Genomic DNA, 27,553 nt, shown 5'->3' on the forward strand with positions numbered 1-27,553 from the left:
ACTCCTCTAAATAGGGCTGGAGGGATAGCTCAGCCGTTAAAAGCCAGGCTCACAACCAAAAATACTCCTCTAAACAAGTATTTGGAGATTAACATAGGAAATATACAGCAAATAACCAGGAAAAATACTAGGCATATATAACAGAATGACCATTAAATGAGGCAAACTAGATGTGGTGGCTCATGCCTGTAACCTCTGTGGCTCTCTAGGCCTTTATTAACTATATTTTAAGTCAGCATGGGGGCAGGGCAGCCCTGGCTTATAGCCTTGGCGGGCTTGGAACACATTAGATAGACCAGTCTGGCCTCAAACTCATAGAGATCAGCCTGATTCTGCCTCCCCAGTGCTAGGATTAAAACTGTGTATTGCCATACCTGGCATTTACTTTTCCTGGTAGAAGAAAATGGAGGATGGAATAAGGATCAGCAAATATGTAGGCAGAGCTAGATCTTTGGAGAAAAATGGTAGCACAGAGGGAAGTCCAGAGCAAGCAGGACAAGAGGCAGTTAAGAAAGACACTGAAGGGGTTGGTTAGATGGCTTAGCAGTTCAGAGTGTATACTGTTGTAGCAGAGGACATAGGTTTGGGTTCCCAGCACCCACATCACGTGGCTCACAACTGCCTCTAACTCCAGTTTCAGGGGATCTAATCACCTCTTTTGGCTTACAGGGGCACCTGCATATACACAGTATACATAAATTTATACACACACACATATTTAAAAAAAAGTACAAGACTTAAAAAGTGATCATGTGCTTCTGTGGTCTCAGAAAATAGAAGGGGTCCTGCCTCTGGCTTGCCCTGGGCAATCCCCCACTGAACTAAAAAGCAAAGAAAATTTATTTTCTTACCTGTCGCAAATGCTTTCCCACAGCCTGAATGCTCACATTGATAAGGCCGGTCTCCTGTGTGCGAGCGTTCATGGACCTGTTATTAAAACATAAGCAGGATCCTGTTTCCTTTACATGGTTTATGAGTAAGATGTTCTGAGGATAAATCTAAATTTTCCTCTAGCAGTAAATGGCTTTGTTTTATACCTCCCCACCCCCCATTTTCTTTTCTTTTCTTTTTTTTTTTTTTAAGCTTTTATTTATTATGTACACAGTCTTCTGCCTGCATGCCAGAGGGCACCAGATCTCATTCAAGGTGGTTGTGAGCCACCATGAGGTAGCCAGGAATTGAACTCAGGACCTCTGGAAGAGCAGTAAGTGCTCTTAACCGCTGAGCCATCTCTCCCCCCATTTTCTTTTACAGTGCTGGGCCTCAGATATGAGATGCAATAGCTATCACTGATTATATCATTGACTTGTAGTATAAAAAAAAAAAAAAAAAAGCCTTTCCACAAACTTTTTCTTTTTTCTTTTTTTTTGAGACAGGGTTTCTCTGTATTGTTTTGGAGCCTGTCTGGAACTGGAACTAGCTCTGTAGGCCAGGATGGCTTCCAACTCATAGAGATCCACCCGTCTCTGCTTCCTGAGTGCTGGGATTAAAGGCGTGTGCCACCAACGCCTGGCTAGGACGCTTTTAAAACAAGAAACAGAATCATTTGAGTGCTTTTAGAGTGGTCACAGGAACTCTTATGACACACATGCATGATGAGAATGAGGAAAACAGTGACAGGCTTCTCAAAGTAAACTGTGGCATGCAACCTGTGCTAGAAAGCCATGTATCTGAAATGTGAAGCAAGGCTACACTAGAGCCTAGAGGAGTGGCCTTGGGTACCTGTTTTTCTCTGTCTCTATGTCTCTCTAGGCAAGGATGACCTTTTGCTCTTGATCCTCCAGAGTACTGGGATCACAGGTGTGCACCACCACACCCACTTTATGGGACGCTAGAGACAGATCTTATTCATGCTAGTCAAGCACTCTTCTGTTGCAGAATATTTGTTTTACTATGCAAAGATGTATTGGAATTGTTTATGTTGCAGAATATTTGTTTAACTATATAAAGATGTATTGCTGTTTTCCCTTGCCTGCCTAAGGCAAGATTGGTCTAATGGGCTGGGTGTTGCTGGTGCATGCCTTTAGTCCCAGCACTCAGGAGGCAAAGACAGGCGGATCTCTGTGAGTTCAAGACCAGCCTGGTCTACAAGAGCTAGTTCCAAGTCAGCCTCCAAAGCCTTTGATCATCGATTACGGGCATGTGCCACCATGACAAGTTTATGTGGGGGTGGAGAATGAACGAAGGACCAGGCATGTACTCTATGTACTTTACTAAGTGAATGACATTCCCAGCCTGAAATAACCAGTTTTTGTTTTGTTTTGTTTTTTTAAGACAGGGTTCTGGCTGTCTTGGAACTCGATTTATAGACCAGGCGGGCTTCAACTCACAGAAATCTGCCTGGCTCTGTCTTCTGAGTGCTGGGATTAAAGCAAATTTACATACTTTTATGAGAGTTGTATTTCATCACTACCGTATTAAATTGAGTAAATATCTACCAGCCAATATGCTGGAATTAGGGATACAGAGATAAATCATCTATGCTATTAGAGAACAGACAGTTGCTGAGTCTGTCCAGGCTCTTGAGTGCCTTAATTTGAGTATGTGCCAGTATCTTTTGAATGTGAGTGAACAGGGTTGTCAAAGCTTGACCATGCAAGCAGTCAGTGCCTGCCATAGCATGTTGTGACTAGCTACTTCTCTCTTATGTACCTTAAGATGATGAGCTGTTGTATAGAGTTTTCCACATCCATCATATTTACACCGAAATGCCTTCTCTCCACTCTGCTGAGACTTAGGAGTTACTCTTGTAGCATGTCCTTGTAAGACAATCTAGAAAAAAATAAAATACAACTTGAGATATTTATACAGAAATAAAATAGATGAAATTACTGTTTCCACAATAAAGATAAACCTGGAGGAAGAATCTAGATGCATAGATACACCAGGGAGACACGGAGATGAAACAGGAGTTTGAGATAGCAGAAAGGTTAGCGCCACATGCCAGAATGTAGATTAATATAAATACAATATATATAAATTATATTAGGTAATATAATTTAAGTTATAAGAGCTAGTTGAGAAGAAGCCGAAGCTAAGGACGAGTTTTCATAATTAATAAGTCTCCATGTCCTTATCTGAGCTGGCAGCCAAAAGAAAAATCCAACTACAACACACACACACACACCCCTACCTCAGCTTTACCTACCTGCATCTTTTTCTCTTGCTCATTTTCTCCAATCAATCCTGTACTTGTTACACTTTCACTCCCATCAATGGACACCTAAAAGAATAAAAAAGCTTTAAAAAGGTTTAACTTACTTATTTGCAGTGCTGGGGACTGAACCTAAGACCTCACTGAAATTACACAAGCATTTTACAAAGGAGCTATACCTCTAGCCCCAGGTCTCATCTCATATTTTGATAATGGTTTAGGCTAGGTAACATGCAGATTTATTATTGGCTATCATTGTATATTTTTAAAATTTTCCCATCCAGGCAGTGGTGGTGCACGCCTTTAATCCCAGCACTCAGAAGGCAGACGTAGGTGAATCTCTGAGTTTGAGGCCAGCCTGGTCTACAGAGCAAGTTCTAAGACAGCCAGGGCTACACAGAGAAACCTTGTCTTGAACCCCCCCCCACAAACAACAACAAAAAACCCCACAAAAACAAACAACAACAACAAAAACTCTCCCAAATTAAAAAGTAAGCAACCTGGTATCAGGGTGCTGGGGATTGAACCCAAGGCCCCATGTACCTTGCACTCTACCATTGAGCATACCATCATCTCCTCCAAATTGGGGTAAGTGGGTGAGATAGAGTCTCAAGTAGTCCAGTCTGGTTTTGAACTCATTATGCAGTCAAAGCTGAACCTAAATTTGTGATATTTCTGCCTCTACATCACTGATGCTGAGATTATAGCCACATTTCCATGCCTCCTTCCCAAAACTCCCAAAAGTTTACATATATTGAAGTACAGGGAAATACTTCAATCCCCCCCCTCCATTTCTCAAGACACATTTTTTGTTATTGTCGTTTTTTGGTTTTTCGTGACAGAGTTTCTCTGTTTAGTGCTGGCTGTCCTGGATCTTACTCTGTAGATCAGTCTGGTGTTGAACTCACTGAGATCAACCTGCCTCCTAATGTTGGGGTTAAAGGTGTTTTCCACTGCTGCCCAACCCTCTCTCTCTCTCCTTTTTTAGATGAGGTTTTATTATATTGTCCAAGTGTGTCATGAACTCCTTGACTTGAGAGATCCTCATTCAACCTAAGCAGCTGGGACTACAGGCATGCACTCTCATGACTGGCTCAAAAATTAGTCTTTTTTTTTTTTAATAAATATTTTTATTGAAGATTTTATTTTTTATTTATTATGTATACAACATTCTGCTTCCATGTATATTTGCACACCAGAAGAGGGCACCAGATCTCATAACGGATGGTTGTGAGCCACCATGTGGTTGTTGGGAATTGAACTCAGGACTTCTGGAAGAGCAGCCAGTTGCTCTTAACCTCTGAGCCATCTCTCCAGCCCAAAAATTAGTCTTTTTATATAAAATTCAAGGCTTTCCTTAACCTTTCCCCTCTCCCCATCTCTTTTTACAATTTATTTATTATGTATACAGAGTTCTGCCTGCATATATCCCAGAAGGCCAGAAGAGAGCACCAGATCTCATCATGGATGGTTGTGAGCCACCATGTAATTGCTGGAAACTGAACTCAGGACCTCTGGAAGAGCAGCCAGTACTCCTAACCTCTGAGCCATCGCTCCAGTCAGTCCCTCTCTTTTCTTAAAACTTTATTTATTTTTATTTTATGTGCATTGATGTTTTGCCATGGGTGTTTTGCCCTGGAATTGGAATTACAGACAGCTGTGAGCTACCATGTGGGTGCTGAGAACTGAACCTGGGTCCTCTGAAGAACAGTCAGTGATCTTCAGTCCCTCCTTCATTTTTTCTAATCTCTAATTTCACTTCTGATTTCTACTCTATTATGTCCTTTATGGAACTCATCCTTGACTTCCTTTCTGTAAATTATCAACTATTTATTTATTTTTTAAAGTGTACTTCATTCTGTTATTCTTCCCCAATTATTTCTTTTTTAATTTATTTGTGCTGGGATTAAAGATGAGCACCACTGCCACCTAGCACAAGTGTTCTTAACCCAGCCATCTCTCTCGCTCTTTCTGCATTTCTTTAATTGTTGTTGAGACAAGATCTCACTATGTAGCACAAGTTTGTCATTAAACCTGTGATCATTTGTAAGCCTGAACTACATCCCCAGCATTCAATTATTTGAAAATAAGTGTTAATTAAATTCTTTAGTAATGACTCACATTTTTAATTTTAAATTGCTAGCTGTTGCTTTTGTCTCTTCTTTTTTTTTAACGACTTATTTTTATTTTATGTGCATTGAGGTCTTGACTGCATGAATGTCTGTGTGAGATGTCAGATGTCAAGGTCAAATCTTGGAGTTACAGATGGTTAGCTGACATGTGGGTGCTAAGAATTGAACCTTGGTCCTCTAGAAGAGCAGTCTGTACTCTTAACTGATGAGCCACCTCCCCAAGCCCTGGATCTTCTTCTTTTTGGTGGTGGTTTTTTGTTTACTTTGTCTTTGAGACAGGATCTCATGTGTCCCAGGCTGGCTATCAACTTATTAGGTAATCAAGAATGACAATCAACTCCTGACCCTCCTGCTCTTTCCAAAGTGCTGGAACTGCAAGTGTGTGCCACCACATTTGGTTTATGCTGTGCTAGTACTGACTCTAGGGCTTCATGCATGTGACAATAAATACTGTAACAACTAAACTACACACCCTGGTCCAGAGACGGTATTGAAGTTGCAAAGTACCATACCTTTGCTGCATACTGCTCCAAAGCACTAATGGTATCTGGATCAATTGTGGCATCCCCAGTGTGCAGCCCTGCCACTGTCCCATCAGCCTGAATTGCCAAGATGGTATCAGACTGAGGGACTTGCACTGCATGGTGGATGTAAGCTGTTGTGCCATCTTCCAATTGTACTGCCTGAAGTGAGCTCTGGTCATAACTATCTGAGGGAATGGAAAAGAAAGGCATTGCATTAAAAGTATCACATTAGTCCACCAGCCCTCTATAAGCTTTCCCTTATAGCTCATCTCCATTCCTCTGTGTCAGTCACTAATCCAGAAAAATACTTTCTACCATGGACCCAAGTGGCCAACACTGGGCTGAGACACAGGTAGGTGATTTTATTGTATTTCCTGTTCCCGCTTCTGGTCTCCCCAAACTTACTCTTCCTCCTACTGCAGACAATCTACAGGAGTCCTTCCTCCCTACCCATCTCCCCTACCTGGGGATTCTGCCTCTTGAGAGATCCAGGGTCTCCCTGGCTCTTTCATTCCTCTTTCTTTAGACTTACTCTTTCTCCTACCTGCAAGGAGCCCTTCCTCCCACCCAACCTTTACTCCCTAGAGACTCTGCCTCTTGATGCAGGCCTAGTCCCCCTAGCTCTTACCATGACCTATATCAGCCTTTCTTCCTAGCCCATCTCCATTCCTTTGTGTCACTGGTCCACCCACAGAAGTACTCTCTACCAAGGACCCCAAAGCTACCACAATTGCCTAGGACCCAGAAATGGCAACAGCTACCAAAAAAGGAACACCCACCCAACAAAGACAAGACCAATATCATAACTCCTGATGCCTGGACCCAGCACAAAAATACAATCATGAACAGCCAAGACAGTATACCTCCTCTAGAATCCAGTAACACCTATTTCAACAGACCCAAGAAATGCAATTTAGCTGAAGCACAAAACAAAGACTTTAAGATAGCAATTATGAATATGCTCAAGGACCTCAAAGAAGATATGAATAAATGCCTTCATGAGGACTGTGAAAACACAGTTGAATGAAATAATGAGAACAGTTCAAGACATGAAAATAAAAATAAAGTTTATTTTTAATAAAATCATAGACCTGAGAAGTGGTGGCGAATACCTTTAATCTCAGCACTTGGGAGTCAGAGGCAGGTGAATCTCTGAGTTCAAGGCCAGCCTGGTCTACAGAGTGAGTTCCAGGACAGCCAGGGCTACACAGAGAAACCCTGTCTCAAGGGGGTAAAAATCATAGAAAAAAACTTCCCCAATCTAAAGAAGGAGGTACCTATAAAGATATAAGAAGCATACTGAACACCAAATTGGACCAGAAAAGAAATTTCCTATGACACATAAGACACTAAGCATACAGAACAAAGAAAGGATATTAAAAGCTGCAAGAGAAAAAGACCAAGTCATATATAAAGGCAGGTCCATTAGAATAACACCTGATGCCGGGCGGTGGTGGCGCACACTTTTAATCCCAGCACTCGGGAGGCAGAGGCAGGCAGATCTCTGTGAGTTCAGCCTGGTCTACAAGAGCTAGTTCCAGGACAGCCTCCAAAGCCACAGAGAAACCCTGTCTCGAAAAACCAAAAAAAAAAAAAAAACACCTGACCTTATGGAGACTCTGGAATCCAGAAGGGCCTGGGCAGATGTTCTACAAACTCTGAGACCACAGGTGCCCAGACTACTAAACCCAGCAACACTATCAATCACAACTGAGAAAAAAAATCTACAATAAAATCAAAATTAAGCAATAACTATCTACCAACCCAGTTTTACAAAAAACACAAGAAAGAAAAAGTCAGCCTGAAAACATTAACCATATCAAAGAAAACACCAGGAATAAATAACCCCAGAGTCCACACCATAACAAAAATAACAGGACTCAATAAACATTGATATTAATAATTCTTGGTATTTATGACCTCATAATTCCTCAATAAAAAGGCACATATTAATGGACTAGATTAGAAAACAGGATCAAGAAAAACAAACAAAAAACAAGCCCAGCTTATTGGTGTAGAAGGCAGAGGCAGGAAGATCTGTGTTTGAGGTCTATAGAGCAAGGACAGTCAGAGCCACACAGAAAAACCCCATCTCAAAAAACCAAAATCAACCCTCCCCTCAAAAAAATAAAATGAGAGAGAAAAAGAAAACAGTATCCATCTTTCTGCTATATCCAAGAAATGCACTTTACCAAAGATAGACATTGCCCTAGGGTAGGTAAAAGGACAGATATTCCAAGCAAATAGACCAAGAAACAAGCAGGCATAGCTACCATTTTAATAACAAAATAGACTCCAAACCAAAACTAACCAGAAAAGATAGGGAAGGATACATAGTACATACTCATTAAAGGAAAAATCCACAAGAGTATAGTGCAATTCTAAACATTTATACACCAAATATAAGGGCATCCAAGTTCATAAAAAAAAACAAAACAAAAAACAAACGCTAGTATGGCTAAAACCACATCTTAACCTTCACACAGAGAAATGCTAGGGTTAAATAACACCATAAGTCAAACAGACCTAACAGAACATTCTACCCAACACTTAAGAATATACTTTCTCAGGAGCCATGGGACTTTCTCCAAAATTATCACATACTTGGACACAAAGCAAGTCTCAACAGACATAAGAAAAACTCAACACTCTGCATTCTGACAATCATGGATTAAAGTGGATATCAACAACAGAAACTATACAAATTCATGGAAACTGAACAACTCACTACTGAATGAAAACTGGGTCAAGACATATCAAGAAGAAAATGAAAAACTCTTTAGAATTGAACGAGAATGAAAATACAACATATCCAAACTTATGGGACATAATGAAGGCAGATCTAAGAAGCAAGTCCACAGCACTAAGCACCTACTAGAATTAGAAGAATTGGAGAGCTCAATTCTTCTCCATCAGAAAATGGTTTACAAAGGGGCAATGGAGGAAAGCTGAAGTGAAAGAGTCTTAAAACCAAGGGACTAGTCTGTGACACACACACAGACACAAAAGCATCATTTTATATTTAAAGGAAAAGAGAAATGGACTTTTTTGAGTAGTTGCTATGAGCATTGTACTATGCAATTTATTTATTTTTTGTTTTGCCTGTAGCCATACTGTCCTGGTGTCCACTATGGAGGCAAGGCTATCTTTAAAGTTGCAGTGATCTTGTTGCTTCCTCCTACATGCTAGGATTACAGGCATAGACCCCCAATTCTAGCATTGGCTATATGTTTTCTATTCATTTAATATGTACACAAATACTGTGAGGCAGAATTCACCATCTCTCCTGTATAGGAACACTAGGAACATTAGAAAAAAGCCTCAATATTCAATGTAACATTTAGCCTAATATTTTTTTGAGGGGTGTGTGGTTGAGATAGGGTTTATCTGTGTAGCTTTGGAGTCTGTCCTGGAACTAGCACTGTAGACCAGGCTGCCTCTGCCTCCTGAGTTCTGGTCTTAAAGGCATTTGTCACCACCACCCAGCTAACATACTCATTTTGGAGTGCAAGTAGAGACACCATAATTTGGACTCATGTCAGATCTTGGTATTCAAACACCTGGCTCCAAAGTCTGTTCTGTTTGTTGTGATAAAATGTTCCTGGACAGCTCAAAACGTCACAAAGTTTTTCCTTAAATAATGTCCCAACCTGCTGCTTTGTACTTCAAGGAATAAAAACATGACAACACTACAGCAGCCAAAGACAGTTCTTTTCCCCACACTCCCACCTTTCTCTATGTTATTCATATTCACAGAACTATTGTACCTTTAGAAGTATGGTGAATGAATGCAGTAGTTCCATCTTCTAGCTGCACTGCTTGCCCATCCTCCAGCCGCAAACTGTCCCCTGCTCAAGAGCAATGATTACATTTAGATAACCTATCTTCAGGGAGTTCCAGCTAACTCACACAGCAGCAAGAGTCAGATGAACACATACACCTGCTTTAGGAGCCACTGGACATCTTAAGTAATCTCAGGGAAGTTGCTTTGAGAAACTATTACAAGGAAAAGGGAATCTGGAGACTTGTTTTAAGAATGTATTCCAGGGATGAGGAGAATTGAATGAAATTAGTGACATGGGATTCAGCTCCAACACAGCCACATTTCCTTAGGATTGCTGTCTACTAATCTCCTGGCCTCAGCCCAGTAATGTCTTTTCCATTATTTGTTAGATGAGTCTTGGTTAAGTTTGGTCCTCTGTCTGATGTCTTTTGGCCCTTCTTCAGAGAAAGATTAGAAATCAGACTAAATTAGGTAGCAAGGACAAGCTGGAGGCAGCAAATTCTGAGGTCTGAAAATCAGGGGAGTTTCTTTCATACTGTTTTTTTGTTTGTTTGTTTGTTTATTATTATTAACTAAATGGTCTCATTGTGTAATCCTGGCTACCTTGCATTATATAGACCAAGATAGCCTCAAATTCACAGAGACCTGCCTTCTCTAAGTCTGGGACTAAAAGCATGTGCCATTCTGATGGCTGTTGTGTCTTAAATACTTACTACTTTTAGGTATGGGGACATGTTGAACATAGGCAGCAGAACCATCTTCCAACTGAATGACCTGGCCATCAATGAGTCTCCCATCTGGAACAAAATATTTAAGCCAGTAAATTAGCAGCAAAAATTTTAAAACTTCATACAATTTCAAAATGATATCAACTATAAAAACATACACTACTTAAGCTCATGTTCATCTTGGTTCTTCCCTCAATGTTCTGAGGCAATTCAATATCACATCCAGTGACCCTATAGAAAGCAGAAAATCCTCCCTCAGCCATCCTTCCTCCCTCCAATTTTCAATCAGATAAATACAAGAGGAAGAGTGGCTCATCACAGTAAGCTACATGCATTGAACCTCTGTGTACTGCTCAGAACCACTTAGTACCAATGACCCTGAGCACAGGGAAGCTGAATAGCCATGTATGTGTATGTGAATCCAGTTGACACTCTCTCACCCCTGGGAACTATGTATACCTTTGTCCACATACACATGGCAGTTTTCCATGCAAAAAAGGAGTTTTAGAACTGGGCTGTTTCCTAAAGCAAACTAAACATCAATTCAGAGACGATGTCATTTTAAGAAAACCAAATATATTCTTACATGTTTTAATATCTTTCAGCTATCTCAAAGGGCAGCCCAAAATTATCAAAGCAACAACTTCAGTATCATATGCAATACAGCATCTTTAGGAGATTGGGATGGAGGTCTAGTTGGTAAGGGTTCTAGTCATTGGCATTAACCAACTGGCCACCCACGATGCACATACCTTTAGAATTATGCTGTATGTAAGCAGTAGAACCATCTGCAAGAGTTACAGCTTGCAAACTTACACCTTCCATATTTTCTAAATTGTCACCATCTATGATAAAACAAAGTTATTTTTTTAAAGTATTTTTTTTAAGATTTATTTCTTTATTGTGTATATACTATTCTGTCTGTATGTATTCTGGGCCAGAAGAAGGTCCCAGATCTCATTACAGATGGTTGTGAGCCACCATGTGATTGCTGAGAATTGAACTCAGGACCTCTGGAAGAGCAGCCAGTGCTCTTAACCTCTGAGCCAACTCTCCAGCCCCAAAACAAAGTTATTTTTTAGATAGCTACATATGTGCCTGCTAATTATGTTTATAAAATGAAAATTAGGCAAAAGGCAAGTTGCTTAACTCTTAAAGAGGCTTAAATAGAATCTTTCTTTTTTTTTTTTTTTTAGAATTTACAAAAATATTATCTAGCCAAACTGAAAATATCAGAGTTGGAGGGGTCTAGATATCATCAAGATACACTGGATGCATGTATGGGAGTCCTCAAAAAAAGTAAAAGGACAAAAGTTCTTTAACTGCAACTTCCATACTTCTATGATCCTTTTCAAGCACAATGGCTTACCTGCCACGGTTACTGCCTCTGTCAGGCACAGAGTAACATGCTGAGCCTCCATTCCTCCTCCAGGAAATTCTGTCATTCCCTGAGAATCCCGATTTATTTGGGCTAACAACATTTTCTACCTTGAAGAAAAAGACGAGCACTTGAGAACAAGGAATTATGCACATGTGATAAAAGCTGAGATGGCTCACAGGTAAAGGCACTTACTTTCAAGTTTGATTACCTGAGTTTCATCCCAGAGTTCCCTTACAGGAAAGAGAGAACTGGCTTCTACAAACCATCCACACATGCACACCAGTGAGCAAACTAAATACACAATGTAAAATCTTGGCAGGACATGGTGACACATGTCCTTACTCCCAGTACTCAGAAGGCCTGGTCTACGTCATGAATTCTAGAACAGTTAGAGCTATACAGTGAGACCCTATCTCAAACAAACAACCAATCACTTTTATTTTTAAAAAGCTGCAAATAACACATGTGAACAAAAAAAAATGTTAAAGGTATGAATGATGCTTAACAGAAGATGAAATTTCACTTAATATGCAGGGTAGGGCTATTAAAACCAACAAATATCTTTTAAAACTCCAGCAAGACATACTACTGACATAGCTAAAGGGCACATCTACATAGCACAGTTTGGCAAATATGCCCAGGTTTGCTTTCTGTAAGACTAAGAAACTTATTGCTAGGGTGTCTAGGTGCATGCATTTTACCCCAGCACTCTAGAGGTAGGATCTCTGTGAATCTGAGGCTACTTTGATCTATACAGTTCTCTGCCACCCTATCTCAAAACAATGACAATATAAACCACACCACCTCAAAATTACAGGGCCAGATTTTTGTTTGTTTGTTTCATTCCTTAGGGAATAAGTCCTTAAGATTGTAGCTCCAGTGGCAATAGTGCTTGCCTAGCACGCATAATGCCAAGTCCCAACATTAGCCTGAAAAGGTAAATAAGAATATACTGGTGCCTGGCGCTGGTGGCACAAGTCTTCAATCCCAGCACTTGAGAGGCAGAGGAAGGCGGATCTCGGAGTTTGAGGCCAGCCTGGCTACATAGGAGCTCCAGGTCAGCCAGGGTAACAGAGAAACCCTGTCTCAACCCCTTCCCCTCCTCCCCAAAAAAAAGAATCTCAAAAAAAAACAAAACAAAAAAAAAAAAACCCTTTTATTTTTCTTTGCTTCTTACTATAACTACTTCAATTTTCTTTTCCTGTTCACTCAGATGTTCCCTCATTCTTCTGGTCCGAATACCTTATTTTGAAAATTTTTTTCTTTTTCTTTTTTCTTTTTTGAGTCTCTCAACCAGGCGTTGATAGCGCACACCTTTAATTCTAGCACTTGGGAGGCAGAGGCAGGTGGATCTCTGTGAGTTCAAGGCCGGCCTGGTCTACAAGGGCTAGTTCCAGGACAGGCTTCAAAGCCACAGAGAAACCCTGTCTCAGAAAAAAAGAAAAAAGAAACAGAGTCTCTCTCTATATAGCCACGGCTGTCCTGAAACTCAGTATGTATATCAGGCTAGCCTTGAACTCATAGAATTCTGTCTGTCTCTTCCCTAGTGCTGGGACTAAAGAAGTATGCCACCATACCCAACATTACTTTGTTTTCTACACTATTACATTTTTCTTGTAATATTGTAATATAAAATTCAAAATTGATCCCAGCACTCAGGAAGCAGAGGCAGGAAGATTTCTGTGAGTTCAAGACCATCCTGGTCTACAAGATCTAGTTCTAGGACAGCCTCCAAAGTCACAGAGAAACCTTGTCTCAAAACTAGTGCCCCCCCTCAAAAAATTTTTAATTAAGAGAAATGATTCTCCCTAGCACTCAGGAGGCAGAGGCAGGTGGATCTACAGAGGCCTGCTTGGTCTACAGAGCAAGTTCAAGGACGGCAAGAGCTACAGAGAAACCCTGTCTCAAAAAAGAAATAGAGAAAAATGATTCTCAATAGCTTAACAAATCAAATCTCTTTTATTCTCTACTGCTTGCTACACTTATATTTTAGTGGTATAATTCGAGATAACACTGTATTCACTTGTTTTCTTTCCTATGAAAGTATATCAGGTTATCTTTTGTGTATGTGAAGATTTTCCAAGGTCTTGGGCATGCTAAGACAACTGCTCTTCCATTGAGCTATATTCCCTAGCCCGATTTTTTCTTTCTTTTTGGTTTTTTGAGACAGGGAGAACTTCTCTGTGTAGCCTTGGCTGTCCTGGAACTCACTTTATAGACTATTGGGACTTGAACTCAGATATCCACCTTCCTCTGTCTCCTGAATGCTGGGATTAAAGGAGTTCGATGCCATGCCTGGTTCAATTTCTAATAAACTACAGAAATGATCTCTGAATCCTCTGAGCCATCTCTCCAGCCCCCACTTTTGTAAATTTTTATTAGGCCAACATGTATTCATAATGATCATTCTTCATTCACATAAAATGTGAGGAGTGGGTGGTTACTTTTGTAGCACATTAGGAGCTGAGCATCCAAAGTTCACATGATTAAATGCTTAATATGCATTCATCCTGTGAAGATGGAGGTTTCCGTCCTGCCAGGTCCCGACTCCCTTCAGCCCTAAATAAACACAGGGACTATGTATTAATTATAAAACTGTTGGCTGATGGCTTAGGCTTCTTATTGACTAGCACTGGAAGTAATTACTAACCTGTTTCTATGAATCTATATATTGCCACGAGGCTGTGGCTTACCCATAATATAGCATGTTACTCCTTCAGCAGCATGTCGACTCTTTTCTGCCTCAATTCCTAGCACCAAACAAAACATCTTTTCTTTACAAGCCATTTATCATTTTTCTTATTATGTACTAGGCACATACTTTTTCTCATTAAAAATAATCATTTAGGTCAGTTAACAGTGGCGGACAAGCCGGGCATTGGTGGCCCACGCCTTTAATCCCAGCACTCCGGAGGCAGAGGCAGGCGGATTTCTGTGAATCCGAGGCCAGCCTGGTCTCCAGAGTGAGTGCCAGGATAGGCTCCAAAGCTACACAGAGAAACCCTGTCTCGAAAAAACCAAAACAAAAAAACAAAAAAACAAAAAAACAACAGTGGTGGACACATTCCAGCACTCAGGAGGCAGAGGCAGGTGGATCTCTGTGAGTTCAAGGCCAGCCTGGTCTACAGAGTACCAGGATGGCCACAGCTGTTACACAGAGAAACTTGTCCTGAAGCACTAAAACAGAACAAACAAACAAACAAAATCATTAGGGACCATTATGATGGCTTATTGGGTACCTGCCATCAAACCCAACAACTTTAGTTTATTCCTGAGACCCATATTATAGAAGGTGAGAGCCAATTTCCCCAACTTTCACATAAGTGCTATGGCATGTCTTACACTCACACTCACATACACACACTCTGTCTCAGAAAAATTAATTAGCTAATTAATTATTTAAAAGCTGCCAGGATGAAAACTATTGGACAAAAAGTACAACTTTTTATAGCTACGCCACACTGTCAGCATTAACCCCAATTGAGCAGAAATTCAATCTGTCTCCTACCTAACTTCATAATTTCTTTTTTTTTTTTTTTTGAGACAGGGTTTCTCTGTGGCTTTGGAGGCTGTCCTGGAACTAGCTCTTGTAGACCAGGCTGGTCTCGAACTCAGAGATCCACCTGCCTCTGCCTCCCGAGTGCTGGGATTAAAGGCGTGTGCCACCACTACCCAGCCTAACTTTATAATTTCATTGGTACATTCTCCTTAAGATCTTTACCACTGGCATGCTACTTAAAAGTATGTGTATACAATGTTGACATACATAAATACTCACCTTAAGCTGGGTGTGGTGGGACACAGCCTTTAATCCCATCATTTGTTGGCAGAGGCAGGTAGATCTCTAGGTCAGCCAAGGCTACACAAAGTAGCCCTGTCTCAAAAAGAAAAAAACAAAAAAATACAGTGTGGAGGTTTAAAAAAAATTCACACTGTAATTGGATAACTTGGTACCAATGATTAAAAAGACAACGGAGGGCCAGAGAGAAGGCTCAGCCATTAAGTGTACAAACTGCTCTTGCAAAGGACCTAATTTAATTGCCAGCACCTACAATAGGCAGCTGACAACTGATTGTAATTACAACTCCAGAGAATCTGATACCTCTGGCTTCCACTGACATTCATGGATAACACTCATATATAGAACCATCAATATACACATAATTAAAATAATAAATCTTTTTATTTGTTTTGGTTTCTTTCTTCCTTCCTTCCTTCCTTCCTTCCTTCCTTCCTTCCTTTCTTTCTTTCTTTCTTTCTTTCTTTCTTTCTTTCCTTTCTTTGAGACACAGACTCACTATGAAACCCTGGCTGGCCTGAACTCAAATATCAGCCTCTCTCTGTCTCTCAAGTGCTGGAATTAAAGACATGCACTATCATGTTCATCCACAAAATAAACACAAAGATGTCTAACCACATGATTGTTAGTGTTTATTAAACACTCCCGAGGGACTAAGAGGTGGCTCAGCAGATGTCACTAATGACCTGACGACCTGAATCTGATCCCCACCCCAGGAGCCACAGAGGGGAAGGAGAGAGACTCCCTCAAGTTGACCTCTGACCTCTACACAGGTACTGCAGCAAGTGTATGCCCTCCCTCAAATAAACTAATGAAAATTTAAAAAAACACTTGTATAAGTGTGTACAGGTTAATGAAATGTTATTTGCAATAGCAGTAAGTCATGAACAACCTAAAAGTTCATCAAAAGATATGTTAAATATGCTACCAATAAATGGAGCATGAGACAGTAAAAAGAAATCACCTCTCTAGGCATAGCTCTGTTCTAGAGCTCCTGACTACCATTTTGCAAGATTGTGGCTTTGATCTCTAGCCAGCAGTAAAAAAAAAGAGATCTATATAAAAGGGTGAGAAATGTGTCCAAGATATATAGTCAGGGGGAAAAAAGCAAGCAGCAGAAGAGTGTCCCTCATATGATTACTCTGGTTTTAAAAACTGTATATAATAACAAAGCAAGCATCTATATAAATTCAAATGATTTCCTCCTGGGAATAGGAAGGACTAAGAGACAACTGTAGAGAGAAGAGACTTTCAATATTTCATCCTACTGCAGAGGATCCAATCCAGATAAGTGCTCTACCTGAGTTATAGCCAAGCCTAACAACCTGAGTTCAATTCCTGGGTCTCACCAGGTGGAAGGAGAAGCCTGACTTTCACAACTTGTCCTTTGACATACATAAGCACCCAAACTCACAGCCTTGTCTCTTCTCCACCTCCTCCCCCATCCCTCTCTCTCTCTCACACACACAAATAAGTGTAATTTTTAAAAAGTACATAATTAAGCTTTATAACTCACCACATAATCTAACTTTTTGGTTGTGAGCCTTACCCTTTAATTGCTGAGCCATTTCTCCAGCCCTAATCCAACTTTTTTGTTTGTTTGTTTGTTTGTTTTTCGAGACAGGGTTTCTCTGTATTGTTCTGGAGGCTGTCCTGGAACTGGCTTTGTACACCAGGCTGGCCTTCAACTCACAGAGATCTGCCTGCCTCTGCCTCTCAAGTGCTGGGATTAAAGGTGTGCACCACCAACACCCAATCTAATCCAACTTTTAAACTGGAGAAGGATTCGGGGCTGGAGAGATGACTCAGAGGTTAAAAGCTCTGGCTGCTCTTCCAGAGGTCCCGAGTTCAATTCCCAGCAACCACATGGTGGCTCACAGCCACCCATAATGAGATCTGGTGCCCTCTTCTGGTATGCAGATATACATGGAAGCAGAATGTTGTATACATAATAAATAAATAAAATCTTAAAAAAAAAAAACTGGGAAAGGATACAGACATTAAAGACAATAAACAAATAAATAACAAACGGTCAACTACACTAGCAATCAAAGAAATGCAAACCAAACCCACTTCAATAGGATGGCTATAATGGCACACAAATGGTCAGGCAGGATGCTAAATTCTGGACTACATGGCATGATCTTGTCTCAAAAAGAATGGGACAAAAAAACTGCAAAAGACTGGTAGTAACAGGAATTGGCAAAGAAGGCTGGGTATAATTCCAGTACTTGGGAGACCAAAGCAGGAGGATCTCTGTGAATTCAAGTCCTGCCTGACCTACAAAGCAGGAGCTAGGACTAAATGGAGATATGCTAGGACTAAATGGAAATATCCTGTCTCCAAAAAAAAAAAAAAAAGTTGTGAGGATGTGGAGAAATTAGAATCCTACACCCGTTGTTAGCAGTGCAAATAGTACGTGCAATCTCATTCTTATTCTCTCTCACTTTTCTTTTCTTTTCTGGATGCAGGGTCTTTCTCTGTAGCCCTGATAGCTAGCCTGGAACACATTGTGAAGCCCAGGCTGGCCTTGAACCTGCAGCAATCATCCTTCTGCTGCCCACTTGCTGGGATTACAGATGGGTAGCACCCAGCTAGGAACACAGTTCTGTTACTAGGCTATTACACCTGAGACATAAAACCCTGTGTCTACAGGGCCCTACAATGACTTATAGGAAAAGTGCCTGCTGCCAAGCCTGACAAGAGGAAACTCCCTGGTACCCACAGGGTGGTAGAGAGAATAGACTCCATCAAGTTCCCTTCTCACCTCCACATGTACTGTGGCACACGCACACACACACACACACACACACACACACACACACACACACACACACCACACATACACACACACAGAGAGAGAGAAAATAAATAAAAATGTACATTTAAGGAGTTGGAGAGACGGCCCTGTGGCTGTTACTCCAGAGGACATGGATTTGGTTCCCAGCACCCACATAAAGGCTCACAATCATTGTAACTACAGTTTCAGGGGACCTGACACCTTCTTCTGGCCTCCTTGGGCACCAGGACAGTCAAGTATTTATACTAATTTTTTTTTTTTCTTTTTGAGACAGGGTTTCTCTGAGTAACCCTGACTATGAACAAGAGATTTATCTGCCTCCTGAGTGCTGATGGGAATAAAGGACTGCAGTTTTTACTTTTCGTTTCCTGAGACAAGCTCTTGGCTGGACTTGAACTCAATATGTAGCTAAGAATGACCTCAAACTCCTGACCTTCCTGTCTCTACTCCCACATACTAGGATTATTAAGTATGCATTAGCAAGGTGAGTTCATTTGTCTTAAGGGGCTAAATTTAAGGCCTAGCAGGTAAGCACTCCACCACCATGCTACATCCCAACTTGCTTTTTATTATTTTTTTTGAAATAGGGCCTCACTTCTAGGTTGCTCAGGTTGGCCTTAAAGTCAATCTGTAGTCAAGGCAGGCCTTGAATTCGTAATTTCTCCTATCTCAGCCTTGAAAGTTGAACTACTAGGCCCAGTTTTGATTGTTTTAGAAGGTGAATTTGAAGGTATGAGAATTTTGTTAAAAACCTTGTTATTCATTTACTTATTCTGAGATAATAGCTCACAGTGTGTACCTAGCTGTAACTATGCAATAAAGGGTAGCTTTGAACTCGGGGTACTCCTCCAGCCTCAGACTTTCTGAATGTTGGAATTATAGACAGAGCCACCAAACCCAGATAAAAACTATTCAAGACAAAAAAGAAAAGAGAGTATTTGTAGAGTTGGTTAAATCTCCCAAACAGTCAAAATGTCAGGATTAAATTTATGCTTCTTACTGATGTTTTGTAGTCTCAACACTTCACAAAGAATTTAACATACACTTAGAATGAAGAAAGTGTTACATAGGTTTTCACCAACTACAGCAGAACATGTCTTTCCTAGAAAAAGTAAGAACCAAACTAAAACACAATCTGAAATTTGCAATTTCCAACTATTTCAACGGACTATGCCAGCTGATTCGGATATTTCCAGAAGTAAAGGCAAAGCTTGATTCTAAACAAATAAGTGGGCAGTGGTATTCTTTTCCACGTATTAAAACCGTGTACTGGAAGGGGAAAAGCTAAAAGAGTGAACAAAAGTCCCACTATAAAACACATTTGTTCTTTGGTCAAAAGGAAAGCAAACGGAAATCACAAATGGCTATTTTCAATACTCTATGTTAGGCCAGAGACCTTTAAAGAAAAAATCTGAAAAAGAACAAATATGCCCACGATGAGAATAGGAAGACACCCAGGTGCGACGCGCAGGCAGTGTCCCCAGCCGCAGGGCCCGCGCCCCTACTGGGGCTAGCTCTGAACTGAGGCCCGGAGGCCCAGTCCGATGAGCTTTGCCACGGCGCGCCTGGGGATGCGCTCCGCGCGGAAGGTCAAGCCGAGCAAAGCCGCCCGGCTCCCGAGAGCTCCACCCTCCCCTCCAGCTCTCCCTCCCTCAATGGCCCCCTGCGGGAGCAGGCGGGGCGCGGCGTGGGGTGTGGGGGGAGGTGGCGTCCTCGGCGAGAAACGCTCCGCCGCCCCAGAGTGGCGGCCTTGGGTTATTAATAAACTCCGCTTTTGCCCGGGCTCCGCTACGAAGGCGGCCGTAGGATCGGCCTGGCCTAGGCCGGGCATGGGGGAGAGCTGGAGGGAGAGCCGGGGCCCAAGTGGGCCCGTGCCGTCGCGCTGAGGGCGGCGGCCGGGCGGAGAATAATGCACACTGGGTAAAAACACATTTATATACGAACCTCCGAGAAAATTTTCCAACAATTCCTTCGTCCGACCACCATGCACCAGGACAGGAAACAGCCGCCCGGCCCCCAGGCCCCGCAACCCGCATAGCAATTCTGAAGCCCTCCCCTAGCCTCCATTGGGCTGTAATTACGTCACTCACCGGAAGACTCTTGCTCTCTATTGGCCCAAATTTAGTGACGGACAGGAAAACGCCTATAACCACGCCCATTTGTAGTACGTCATCATAGCTTGTCCTTCCTGCCCGCGTCTGAGTGGCTAGCGTCAAGGGCGGAATTAAAGCTTCTGTGCCTGACTGGTTGGAAGAGCCGCTCATCTCGTCCCACTCCACCCTACCGACAAGTGAATTATGCCGATTCTGGGGCCCCAGCGGGAGGCGCCATTTTGTGGCGAGGGAGGGAGGTTGGTCCTTTTGATTGCCCGGGAGGGAAATGGGGTGATGGGAGCCATTTTCCCTACAGGACCGAGGCGGAGGGTTTGGAGAGTCCGGTGGGCTTGCCGGAGCGCGAGTCGGAGGCCGGATGGGCCTCGCCTTGCTACCGACGAGTGTTATTCCACTGGGGGGAAGGATAAAGGGAGTAGTAGTGCGGCACGGGGCCCACGCGCTCCCTTGGGACTCTCTGAGCCGGGGCCGAGGCCTTCACTCTGGGGCTCCTGTGTCCCTGTCGCTGATGGCCGCTACCGGGTTCCACACCTCCTGCTCTAGCCCGGTGTCGGGGCACGGCCGTGCGGTGGGAATTTGAGCTTGCTGCTGCTGCTGCTGCTGCTGCAGTTCCGGCGGAGCCGAGCTTCCGCTGGTAGATAGGACGAATGATCTAGTGTGTCCGTGAACTTGTGGCTCTACAGTTTGAAGTCGACCGACTTGGCGTCGCTTCGTTCCTTTGTATGTCCTTTACCTGTTGTATCCGAGCTAAAGGATGGAGAGAGCATTTGTCGTGCTATTTAAGCCTACTGGGACATTAATTGTGGCGCGTGTGGTATGTTTATTGGTGCTCTCGGCCCAACCCTTTTAAAAGCCTTTTCAAATGGGCATTTCAGGTGGTACTCGGTTGAGACGAGATGAGCTGCAGTGTACGCAGTTAAGTCGAGTTGCCCGGTTCATATTCCAGGATAGGGGAGGCTAACCACCAGTAGCAGATTCTATTCACTTTGTTGCATTTCAGATAATGATCGAATAAAGTATGTAAGAAATGTTTAAAGATAAGTAGGAATATTTGAGTTTGTAACAGAATCTAGTCGGAACTTACAAAGTGTTATTATATGCTTCAAACCCCATTGCGATTGATCTTTGCAGTGTAGTCCAGAAGAACTTGGTGGGGATCATCGTGCTTCAGCCTCCACAGTGCTGGTACAAGTCTATGCCAGACCCAACGTCATTCCAGCTTTTTGGTTTCTAATTTTAACCAAGGCATTAATTGGTACGCAAATGCCATCAGAAAGGGAACAGGACTTGGTACCTGGAACTTTTTTTTTCCCTTCCGAGACAGGGTTTCTGTGTAGACCAGGCTGGCCTCAAACTCAAGGGAGATCCGCCTACCTCTGCTTCCCAACTGTTGGGATTAAAAGCACGCGCCAGCACCGCCTGGTGGAACCTGGAATCTTTAAACATAAATTCTTTTGTGACTTTTGAGAGGTCTTCTGTGGCTCATCTTGCCTCTGATTTGTTATATAGAGGGCAATAACATGATCTCGAACTAATGATTCACTAGGCACCAAGTCCCAAACACTCGAATGACAGGTGAATGCCACTTACATGGTCTTCCCTACCTCCACCTGGCCAGTAATGAGATTATAGGCATGTGCCACCATCTGTGGTTCTGAATAATCTTTAGAGTAGTGGTTCTCAACCTTCCTAACGCTGTGACCACCAAACAAAACCATTTTCATTGCTGCTTCATTACTAAAATTGTTCTAGTTACGAATTGTAATGTGGATATCTTATATACTACCCTTATGAAAGGGTGTCTGACCTCCTGAGGGTTTGTGGCCCACAGGTTGAGAGCCACTGCTTTATAACTACCTTAATATGTACCTGGTTAATTACCAGGAATGCAAAATGAAGTTGTGATTACTTTTTTTTTTTTAAGATTTTATTTACTTTTTATGTATACAGTCTTCTGCCTGCATGCAGATATCATTCAAGGCGGTTATGAGCCACCATGTGGTTGCTGGGAATTGAACTCAGGTCCTCTGGAAGAACAGTCAGTGCTCTTAACCACTGAGCCATCTCTCCAGCCCTGTGATTACTCTTTAGCTCTTGAGACTGGGAAATGACATTTGATTTACTTTATACTAGCTAGCTTTACTTAGATTTTTAGTATAGGACTTCCGTAGATATTTTATAATCAAAACTTCCTGAACATCTTTTATGAAGTTTACTAAATTCTATACCCCAGGCTACTCACTGAAGAAACTAGCTACACACTCAAGCTAGGTGTGCTGATTCCATGGTAACCATTATATCAACAGAAACGTACTCTGATTCTTTGCTCATCTCTGTGTATTTATTGCTAGAGATCAAATCTGGGCACTCATATGATAGGAAAATGCCAAGTTCGGGTGGTGCTGGATTAAATCTAGTCTTGCACTAGTTTTCCTGGTTTTGGGGCACCAGTCCATGAGATTTGTGTTAATATATATATTGAGACAAGGTTTCTCTGTATAGCTTTGGAGCTTATCCCAGCACTTTATCTGTAAACCAGGCTGGTCTCAAACTCTCAATACCAGATCTGTCTGCTTCTGCCTCCAGAGTGCTGGTATTTTTTTTTTTTGGGGGGGGGGGGGTTGAGGCAGGGTTTCTCTGTAGCTTTGGAGACTGTCCTGGAACTAGGTCTTGTAAACCAGACTGGTCTCGAACTCAGAGATCCACCTGCCTCTGTCTCCCGAGTGTTGGGATTAAAGGCGTGCGCCACCAACGCCCGGCAGAGTGCTGGTATTAAAGATGTGTGCCACTACCAGCGAGCCCAGTATATTCTTAGTCACTTTTTCAGGCTAATGTTGGGATTCAGCATTATGCATGCTAGACAAGCACTATTGCCACTGGAGCCACAATCTTAAGGACTTATTCTCTAAGGAATAAAAAAATATCTTGCTAAGCAACTTAGGTTGTACGAGATTTATAGTCCTGCCCACATGAAACATGCCTGGCAAATACATAAAATTTTAGTAGTCTAATTTTTTGTGTTCCTTTGTCTAATCTAAAATTGTCTTGATCCATGGGATATGATACATGAGCTGAGAGACCTACTCCATAGGCCTTGAACGTAAGTACTTCTCCCTATTAAATGATGACATTATGACTATATCCAGAGCACTATCAGGTCTAGAATGTCCCCTTTCCCCCAGTGTATTTATTTGCTTCAAGAGTGCTCAATTATTTTTTTTTTAAAGTATGCCTTTCATCCCAGTGCTTGGGAGGCAATGGAGGTGGGTCTCTGGTGCCAGGCTACCCTACAGAATTTCATGACAGGCCGGTGAGGCTAGCTAATCCTGGTTGACAGCCTAGCCCTTTATGGCTGTGTAGCTCTTAACTTGAAACCTTTTCATCACGTCTGATTTATTCATTGTATAGGTATTAAGCTGCACTCAAATATAGAGCCTATAGCGTCACTGAATTTAGCTAGTTACAACCTAACTCTACTAAGCCTCTGGAGAAACACTATTGGTTGTTCAATTTAAGAACCTCTTTTTCTGGGCCTGGAAAGATGGGTCAGGTTAAAAACCCAGGTTCAGTTCTCAGCACCAAGATTGTAGTTCACAACCACCTGTAACTTTAGTTCCTGAAGATTTAACACTTTCTTTGCATCTCTTTAGGCACTGTGCAGGCCAAAACAGCCAAAACACACCCACACTGAAAATGGCTCAGTGGTTCTTCCAGGGGACCAGAATTTGAGTTTTGGCACCCACAGCTCACAACGGCCTGAAACTCCGGCTTCAGGAAGCTGACATGTGGTGCAGAATATTCCTTTACATTGTGTGAAGATATGTCACTGTGATTGGTATAATAAAGAGCTGAACTGCCAATAGCTAGCCAGGAATAGGTTAGGTGAAACTTCTGGAGCCAGAGAAGAAAGTGGGATAGCCAGCCAAATAGGAAAAAGCAGCATGAGCAGTACACAAAGTTGTGGTAACCACACCAACAAACATAGAATAAAATAAGTAAGACCAGTGCATCCCATTTCAAAAAGTTCCAAACCCCAGGCTGGCTAACCATCCCTAATTACAGTCCTAGGGCAATGCCAATGCTATTTTCAGACCTACTACAAGCACTGCATACACTACAAGGTAGTGTTGGTTCCCCTTGCTATACACTCTGGTCTCTAATAGCAATACTGTGGGAGAAAAGAAGGAAAAACAGCATCTACATAAGTGAGAAAATTAAGTCTATGCACAAATTGCAATAACTGGGTCACTGAAGAGATGCCCCAGGTTAAGAACACTAGCTGCTTTTCCAGAGGAGCCAGGCTCAATTTTCAGAAGCCACATAGTGGCTTCACAACCATGTTAACTCCAGTTGTAGGTGGTTTCTGATGCCCTCTTTTGGCCTCCTTGGGAAATGCATGCACTTAGAGGCAAAACACCCATACACATAAAGTAGAAATTTACAAGGACTACTTTAGCAAGTCCTTTAATATCCTAGTAGGGAGGCCTAGAGTTCAAGGCCAGACTGGTCTATATAGTAAGTTCGAGCAAACAAAGGTTACACAGAGACCCTGTCTCAAAAAAAAAAAAAAAAAAAAAAAATCCAACAATAATTTCAATAATTCTGGGGGGGGGGAGAGGGATCCAGTGTTATCTTCCAGAAACTTGAAATGTGAGGTTTAGTGTGATGGAAAAGGAATGCCTAATGCACTAAAAAATACTACTTGAACATTAAATAATTACAAATTTTGCATTGAGATGAGGTCTAGCTGTGGTAGCCTGGCTGTCCTGTAACTCTGTCATCCCAGGCTATCCGGGAACTTTGCCTCTATCTCCAGAGTGCTGGCATGAGAGCAAATGTCCATAAAGATGTGCCAGTACAGTCTCTTAAAACAAAACCTCACCAAATGAGAGTTTTCATTCTGTGTATGGGACTAAACTTTTATTAGATAGGGTTTTCCAGTAACAATGTGAAAACTGGATCAATTCAAAGATCATTGAAGCCTGAAAATTTAAAAAGTAGAGTAGGTATTAGGGCACAAAAAAGTACAGGAAGACGATAATGTTAATAATATTCAGTATCTCCCCTCTGGATACAATGTTGCAGATATATAACTACTCCATTTTTATTTTATTGATTTCATAGAATAGTGACATTCCATTAAGCAACCTAGGACATACACTTGGTGCCCCAACTATCAGATGGTAATAGAAGCACACTTGATTAACAGTTTGCACCCACACATTTAGACATCTTTTCCTTTTGGCCAAGATTTTAGTATTAAATTAAGAAATACATTCACTCCTTCAGAGTTATAATAGAAAACCAAACAGTGCCAACATTAGTGGCTAAAGTATTGGTATACAAGAAAAACACAACACCAAAGGGTTTTCTTAATTATGCATTTTAAATATCAATATGTGCATTTCATTTGTACAGTTTATAAATTTTGTTTTAGACAACAGTATGTAGTAGTTTTGAATCCACTGAGATGTTGCTTTCAATTTGAAATATTGTGTATACATGTATATAAAAAATAATCCAATGTATGACTCATCTGACAGATGTTTAAGATCAATGAAGGCTTATCTTTGAACATGCATTTAGGAAGAGAGGGGAGAAGCCCACCTCGCTACCCTGTTGTTGCTGGCTTGATTCTGCAGTGGTATCAATAGTGGTTTTTAGAGGGAACCATGTGCCTTCAGGCTACAGACTTAGGATAAAGACACCATTATCAGGACCGGTAGAAGAGACAAGGAAAGGAGAATGGGCAGGTATTAGTCTTAAGTACATTTTGCACTCTTTCTGGTACAGGATAAAACAGGTCAATGGGGATAGGGAATAATTAGGAATAAATTGCAATCAGATCAAGACATAATTGCCGAATTAAGTTCTTTTAATAGATTGCATATATAGATGTTTAGCCATACTCTAGATCAACTCTTTAAGAGTAGAATTTTATGTCCAATTTACATGCTTCAGATATCACCTTTGTTTGTTACATAAGGTCTTGTATCCAAATGTCCACTTGTACACTGAGAGCTTTAAGGAACAAAAAAGGACACAGAGGGAGTTGCCATTTTTAGCAGCAATGAAACATCACTAACCCCTTTTTACATACCGAATTCAAGTCACTACCAGAGGTGAGTGCACCACAAAGTCACCAGATACAAAATTGCTAGTTCATTTTTAAATTAATAATTAACCTGAAATTACCCTTGCCCCCCACCCCATTATATCCCTTTTTATAAACAGCAAACAGTTTTGCTTTTATACATAGGCTAGCAGGCTTGTTTCAATATGAAAGTGCTAATTCATTTACAGATTTAAAATCAGTTATGTAGTGCTACAATAAATGTCCAATCTACACAGGAACAATCTGATGAATGAAAATGATAAAGACTGAATAAGGCTATCTGATTACCTTATCTTATTTACATATAAAGGATACCCAATGGTCAGGAAGAGACAGAAATCAGACAAATACTTAAAGGTGTAAGAATTACATCTACCTTTGAACTTTATACTGTAAATGAGACATTTTAAATATTCCTGTAGCCCATGCCTATTTTTTTCCTCAGAAAAAGAAAAGCTGCCTTCATGACATCCCCTCGTTTCAGATTTCCACAGTGTCTCTTGAAGCTTCAGAGTCAGGATCTTACTTTCTTCAAAAAATAAAGAAAATAGCCCCCCAAGTTAACCCCACCCCGGATCCCTCTAGTTTCTCGTCCAGTGCCAGGTTACATGATCAGCTCCCACCTCCTGGGGTTTCTGTCCATCTATTGATCAGTTAGTAGATAACATGAACCGGTTCTGGAACCACTACTAGGAGGAACACAAGCTCTTCACTACACTCACACAGCAGGAAAGAAAGTGGAAACTCAATTCATCCCTGGTGCCGGGCCTCCAAAATTAAATGAACTTGGCACAACTGGAGCGCTGAATTTGTATCCTCCATGTTTTTCAATCATTTTAGATTCTAGAAAACAAGAGGTGAAGCATTAATGGTCATCTGATCATCTCACTGATGGGGGAAAAGGACATGGAAATACATTTACAAGTAGAGTTAAACCCGATAATAGACACATGCATTATAAGCTGTATCTATATTGATTTTAAAAAGTTTATTGATTTAAAAAAGCTTTATATTTTCTATTATTC

At 41.5% G+C, this 27,553-nt stretch overlaps 2 protein-coding genes across 5 annotated transcripts in view; both read right to left on the reverse strand.

Annotated features, from left to right (window-relative positions):
- Znf143 (zinc finger protein 143) overlaps positions 1-20,368 on the reverse strand; it is a 31,546-nt gene extending 11,178 nt beyond the window's left edge. Inside the window, exons 1-9 of one of the 3 annotated variants that reach the window (XM_027410070.2) lie at positions 20,247-20,368; positions 11,692-11,810; positions 11,075-11,167; positions 10,308-10,391; positions 9,578-9,661; positions 5,799-5,995; positions 3,149-3,223; positions 2,653-2,772; positions 852-927 (exon numbers count right to left, since the gene is read on the reverse strand). In XM_027410070.2, coding sequence (XP_027265871.1) covers positions 852-927; positions 2,653-2,772; positions 3,149-3,223; positions 5,799-5,995; positions 9,578-9,661; positions 10,308-10,391; positions 11,075-11,167; positions 11,692-11,803 — 841 coding nt within the window. In that variant the 5' untranslated portion in view covers positions 11,804-11,810; positions 20,247-20,368. The remainder of the gene's footprint in view (positions 1-851; positions 928-2,652; positions 2,773-3,148; positions 3,224-5,798; positions 5,996-9,577; positions 9,662-10,307; positions 10,392-11,074; positions 11,168-11,691; positions 11,811-20,246) is intronic. The other 2 variants (XM_027410069.2, XM_027410068.2) reach the window with 2 other exon arrangements.
- Positions 20,369-25,492: 5,124 nt separating this feature from the next.
- Ipo7 (importin 7) overlaps positions 25,493-27,553 on the reverse strand; it is a 41,879-nt gene continuing 39,818 nt past the window's right edge. For both annotated transcript variants that reach the window (XM_027410067.2, XM_027410066.2), the window contains exon 25: positions 25,493-27,371. In XM_027410067.2, coding sequence (XP_027265868.1) covers positions 27,274-27,371 — 98 coding nt within the window. In that variant the 3' untranslated portion in view covers positions 25,493-27,273. The remainder of the gene's footprint in view (positions 27,372-27,553) is intronic.

This window comes from Cricetulus griseus, chromosome 3, assembly GCF_003668045.3.
Source record: "Cricetulus griseus strain 17A/GY chromosome 3, alternate assembly CriGri-PICRH-1.0, whole genome shotgun sequence".
In the NCBI taxonomy this organism is placed as follows: domain Eukaryota; kingdom Metazoa; phylum Chordata; class Mammalia; order Rodentia; family Cricetidae; genus Cricetulus; species Cricetulus griseus.